The 5,976-nt window shown below is 41.2% G+C and overlaps 1 protein-coding gene across 1 annotated transcript; it reads left to right on the forward strand.

The window, feature by feature from the left end:
• Positions 1–4,169: 4,169 nt before the first annotated feature.
• LOC102210534 (Ig kappa chain V-IV region STH) lies at positions 4,170–5,625 on the forward strand. The gene is made up of 2 exons (XM_074312087.1): positions 4,170–4,220; positions 4,878–5,625. Exons 1-2 carry the CDS (start codon positions 4,181–4,183, stop codon positions 5,261–5,263), a joined length of 426 nt encoding a protein of 141 aa, XP_074168188.1. The 5' UTR covers positions 4,170–4,180; the 3' UTR covers positions 5,264–5,625.
• Positions 5,626–5,976: the final 351 nt, after the last annotated feature.

The raw sequence follows: 5,976 nt of genomic DNA on the forward strand, positions 1-5,976 counted from the left end.
ATAGCTACAATTCAGTTACACTAGTTACCATGAAAAAGATATTTACATTCACAGGTTTAGTTCATTTAGGGCTCCAAAAATATTAAATATACAAGGATGCAGAACAGTTGAGAGCACCAACCTTTCACTTTGGAGAAGCTGAAACTGATAAATCATTCATTAAAATTACCGTATGTTTTTCTCATTTTGCCATCCTGAATGCAGGTTTTCAAAATCACCGTTTAAACTAAGAAACAGAGTAGCTATCACTTTAGCCAAATGGTGTGTATACCTTAAAATATGAACCACCTGCAAACACAAAACTATCTGAATTCTTCAAACCTTCAAAGCTGCAGCAAAAACCAACAGGAAATGTTTAATCAGCATCACTTTCTTGCCACCAAATAAAGATTTGTGAACCGATTCAATTCTTTTTATTTATATAGGACCAATCACAACGTCGGTCTCCTCGAGGGGCTTCGTGTTGTTAGGTAAAGACCCAATAATGCAGAGAAAACATGAGAACAGAGAAAGAAAACACTCCTCTGTTCTCAGATCTGATGTTTTTGGCTTGAAGGCAGACAGCCAGCTGACCTCTGACCCTCCTTTCTACTGTCCAAACAGAGGAAGTGCTGTGCATTCAGATGAGGTCAGGGGTTAACCGCACTCTCACACAGCACGGCAATACTATATAATATCATATGTCCATGATTGCATTTTTTAAATTCAATTAACCCTCTGGTTCCATATGATGAGAGTACTGGATACATGGTGTTGTACTCCGTCACTCTGGGATAATCTAAATGTGAATTTTGTCTTATGAATCAAGTGCCTTGTATTTGTTATTTATTGATGGTGCAGCAGTATTAACCAATGATAGAAACGTGGCAGTCAGAGACATGGTCGCATCAACTCAAACCTACAATTTTAAACTTCTTTAAAACCTTCTTTGAAATCTAAATGCATTTTAACATGTAGTTTCTAATAAGGTTCAGGTTGTTTTCCTCCCTTTCCTGGAAACGAGATGAGCCCATCAGTGCCACACATCCACAGTCGCTCTGATGGCCGCTTGGTGTTGGTGTCAAAAGTGAATCAATCTCCACTGACTCTGATTTTCAAATGCAAAACTTTACAGCACAAATGAACACGTTTAAAGTTTAGTGCAAAAGCAGTCTCAGCAAAGTGAGCTAATTCAAACCAGGAACAGTGGTGCTGATGTTAGCAGCAGATATACCAAAAACAGAGGCTTAAGAGGAAGAGCAGCTAATCTACTCATCAATCCCGAGCTCTCCCTGTCTGCCAAAGCAACCTTGAATGTTGCTGAACCCTGAAATGCCCCCAATCCACCAGGAGTGTGAGCGTGTGCTTGGATGAATGTGTGTGTGAATGTGTGGGTGAGTCAGGTAAACTAAAACAGTGTCATGTTGTCACACTTCCTGCTGGCTGTGTGTTAGTGGCTTCATATTCCAGCTTACCAATAAAAGCAGTGCTGTGCTCTGCAGCTGATTGTGTTGTCCAAATGCAACCAAAGTTTTCATTTCTGTTTCTAATTGTTTTGTTCAGCGTTGTGTTACTGCTGACACTAAGACATCACTAATGAGATAATGTGGTTCAGTTTAACAGAACGCATAAGAATCCAGCATGTCAGACAGTGAGTGAAGTACTGTCGCTTTGTGAGGAGAGATTTGTGCAACCCCTTGCACAAGCTCAGATTTGAAACAAGTTGTTTTTGGCTTGTGACAGTCTCCAGTCCCTGTGTGCCCTTTGAGGCTTCATCATCTCATGATTTCATACCTCGGACTGATTCCGAAGCAGTGATGATTTCACAGCACCACCTGCTGGAAGATCACATACTCTACACCTTCAAACTCCCAACACAGACAAGAGTTCAATAATTATTCATGGTATTATTTTATACAGTGTGATCATTTAACAAAATTCTGTTAAAATTATATTTAAAAAAATTGTGACCATCAACAGTGATCTGTGTATTCGTTCAGTTTCTGGGCCTTCAGCTGGCACTGCAATAAAAACAGGCATGATTCTGTGGTGAAAATGACTGAATGGGCTCCAGAACACTTCATTGTTTGTGAACACAGTTCACCATGCCATCGATAAGTGCAGGTTAAAGTTCTATCATGGAAAGAAGAAGCCATTTGTTACCATGATCCAGAAATGCGTCCTTCCTCTCTGGGCCAAAGCTCGTTTAAAATGTGGGGAAGTAGAAACCTGTTCTATGGTCAGAAGAATCGAGATTTGTAGTTCTGTTTGTAAAACATGCATGCTGCATCCATCGAGGTAAAAGTCAGAGAAAGAGACCATATGGCTTGTTATCAGCACTCAGTCCACAGCCCGTATCTATGTTGGTATAGGGGTGCATTAGTGCAGCGGCCCCCAACCCCCGGGCTTCGGACCGGTACCGGGCCGCGAGAGTTGAGGCTCAGGTGTGAAATGTCTGGTTTTCAGGGTTTTTATCGGTTTTCAGCGTTATTTTGTTATCGTTTTATCGTTAACTCGGTTTTCCTGGGTCTTTTCACCTGTGTTATGAATAAATCTTCTTTTTTTCGGTACCGGTACTAGTTTTATTTTGTTGTATTTATCCGCGACACCTTAAAGGCCGGTCCGTGAAAATATTGTCGAGCATAAACCGGTCCGTGGCACAAAAAAGGTTGGAGACCGCTGCATTAGTGCATATGGAACTGGCAGCTTGCACGTCTGGATAAGCATGATCTGAAAGGTGTGCAGAGCAATATATGCTGTCATGTCTGTGAAGGTTCTCAGTCATCCAGGTCATCGTAGTCAAAGGAGCTTGGAAAGAAAAGCGTCTGGACTTCTTTAAGTTGCTTGAAGACGTTTCACCTCTCATCCGAGAAGCTTCTTCAGTTCTAAGGTCAAATGGGTTGGGGTTTGACTGAACCAAAGCTTAGTGTTTTTATCACCTTTAATATTGTAGCAATACCTCGGATGGGCTTTTTTCTGTTTTTGCAGCTTCAGATTGGCTTGTTTCACCTATGGAGAGCTCCTTTGACTGTTATCTGTTCACCGCATAATCTTCCAAATGCAAACACAACACCTCAAATCAACTCTTTCAAGCCTTTTATCTGCTCAATTGATAATGACATAACAAAGGAATTCCTCACAGCTGCCCATGAAATATTCTTTGAGTCAGTTGTCTAATTACTTTCGGCGCCTCTAAAAAGAGGGTAGCACATGTTAGGGAGCTGAAACTCCTAAACCCTGCATCGAACTGAAATGTGGATAGCCCCAAACGAAGGCTGACAGTTATGTCCATGTCCATTATATGTTTCAGTCGACAGGTAAAAAAACAAACTTGTGTCAGTGTCCAAATATATCTGGACCTAACTATGTTAAATGTTAAAAGTATGTCTCTTCTGATCTGCAAAGGGTGGTGCGCTCGGCAGAACGCATCATTCAATCAGAGCTCCCTGACCTGCTGTCCATCTACACCAAGCGGTGCAAGTCCAAAGCTAGGAAGATTATGATGGACCTCTCCCATCCCAACAATGGACTCTTCTCACTGTTGAGGTCTGGGAAGCGCTTCCGCTCCCTTAAGGCCAAAACAGAGAGAATGAGGAGGAGCTTCTTCCCCCAGGCTATTCGGGGCCTGAACCAGGTGTAGGACTGGACTCTCCCAAACACGTCACTATAAGACTGGACTCTCACACACGTCACCACACGCACCACCACACATTTCCTATAATCCTATAATTCCTATAATTTATAATCCTTATCTTTATAATCTCTTCTGCTATTTGCACGTTCTTTACTGTAAATTCCTAAGTTAATTTGTAAATTTTGTAGTAAACTGTAAATTGTAAATATTGTAAAACTTTTCTTCTGTCATTTAATGGTCGGGCATTGTACAGCTACAAGCATTTCACCCCCATGTCATACTGTGTATGGTTGTGTGTGTGTGACAAATAAAATTTGAATTTGAAATTTGAATTTGATTAGTACAAAACCTTCTTTGAAATATTTTGAAATTTTCAGCATTTTTTTAAAATGTAGCTAACATATGAATGAAGTGTTACCACATTTACATACATGAGAACTAAAGGTCTCACATGAGGGAAAAACATCCAGCGTTCACATACTGAGCCATGTGTTGTTATCCGTTAGTCTTGTTTTGAAACACTCTGCTGGTTTCATTAACAGCAGCAGCAGCTTCCTCAGTCAGTTGATGATGGAGTCTCTGCTGGTGATCCTGCTCGCTCTCAGTGGTGAGTTCTACTTTCTGTCTTTTCTGTCGTCAATTAATGAATTCAAATTCACACTTCACTGACTCACCGACTTTAAAACTGGATGTTTAAGGAAGACGCTGTCGACAGGCTGAAGCTCTGTTCGCCACTTTAGGCCAATTTAAAAGGATTTTATGGTGAAAATCTGTTCAAAATGAAGCTTCCTGTGTGCAGGATTAAGAGATTAGAGTGCAAAAGAGAAAATGTTTATTGGCTTACAGACTTACAGGTTTGATTGAATAAACATTCATTAAAAATTAATTTAGAAGGTTTTCCTCTGTTTTAAATCTTGGTCAAACAAACTAAACGCTGATGTTGTTTAAAGTTGAATGCAAAGAAAACAGGCACATTTTTTAATACGTTTCCAAAAGGTTAAAGTTTTTGATCATAATGGTAATATTTTGAGATTTTTTTAACATACTTTAATTTTTAAGCTATTTTCTTCTTTAACATTTATTCAACAAATCTGGACCCAAACATTTCTGATTTTATGACATGTTATAACATTTTTTCCCATGTTAATTTTTTATTTTTAACACTCACTTTGTAGGTACAAGCTTTTTTTACGTGTTCATATCACTTTACACAACATTTCAGTATGTGAGGAATATGAAACGCTTTGATGTTGTTCATGTAAAGGTTTACAGAACCATGCAGCTGTCGACCCCTCATCGACCATCCAGGTGAGGCTTGGAGAGAATGCCACCCTGCAGTGCCCTCTGCTGGACACCTCCAATTTCACCATGCTCACCACCACCACTGCCCCGACCGCGCCCACCACCCTCAGCTGGTACAGGAAAGCACCAGGACAGGGACCACAGCTCCTTGTCTCCTTCAGGTCTATGGATAGACTCAAACTGAAATACGGCAACGGTGTTCCCCGCAGTAAAGTCTCTATAGCGGCCGATGGCTCACTGGTGGTGCAAGGCTCCAAGCAGAGCGACTCGGCGGTTTATTACTGTGGAATCAGCCGGGGAGATGACCGGAAGAAGGAACCAAGGCCACGGAGCCGCAGAAGGAAATAATGTCAGGAGTGAGGATCGACCAGTTAGTCGTTGGCTTTACTTGGCTGCTTGTTCAGACTGTTTCTCTGCTCTTCTTCAGTTCCCCTCATTTTTAAGCCTCATCTTTGAACATCATACGCAGAAGAATATCTGCACCCCACCTCACAGTTTAATAAACGTGCTTTTTTGTGCAGTGACTGAAAACAGTGAGCTTACATGTACAACGGCCAAGTTTCTGAGATTTTTAATTAACTTGTGTTTGAATTAAGAGTGATTTAAAGGCTGTGCTTTTTCAGTATCCATGCGCTCTCACAGTCCGGCCAAATGAAGCTGTTGCTGTAAAGGTGTTTGCTTTGTGGCACTACTTTTTCTTTCCCCACCATTTCTGCTGGCAGATTTATTGCTAGATTCTAGCATCAGCAAAGCTAAAAATGCATAAATAAAAACTGCCTTTCTTGTACATTGCAGTACGCTATCTTTTCTTTGATTCTGTCTTTGCCAAATACAGGAAACACACTTGTTCACCCAGCGAGAATGCTTGCTTCCTGTTGATACCTTCCATAATAAAAACTGTTGATCCAAACACAGTTTCAGCCCTGTGTGCCTGTAGTTGTGTCCTGTCTCTTCCCTGAACTCCTCTGCCACCCATTTCCCCTGAGAAACCATTGCACAGCTGCAGCAGTTAGCCAGGCTGTGTTTGGTCGGTGAATGTGCTCTGACAGCAGTGATGTGGT

The sequence above is a fragment of the Pundamilia nyererei genome, unplaced genomic scaffold, assembly GCF_000239375.1.
Source record: "Pundamilia nyererei isolate P.nyererei 1_Seehausen unplaced genomic scaffold, PunNye1.0 scaffold00061, whole genome shotgun sequence".
Lineage (NCBI taxonomy): Eukaryota > Metazoa > Chordata > Actinopteri > Cichliformes > Cichlidae > Pundamilia > Pundamilia nyererei.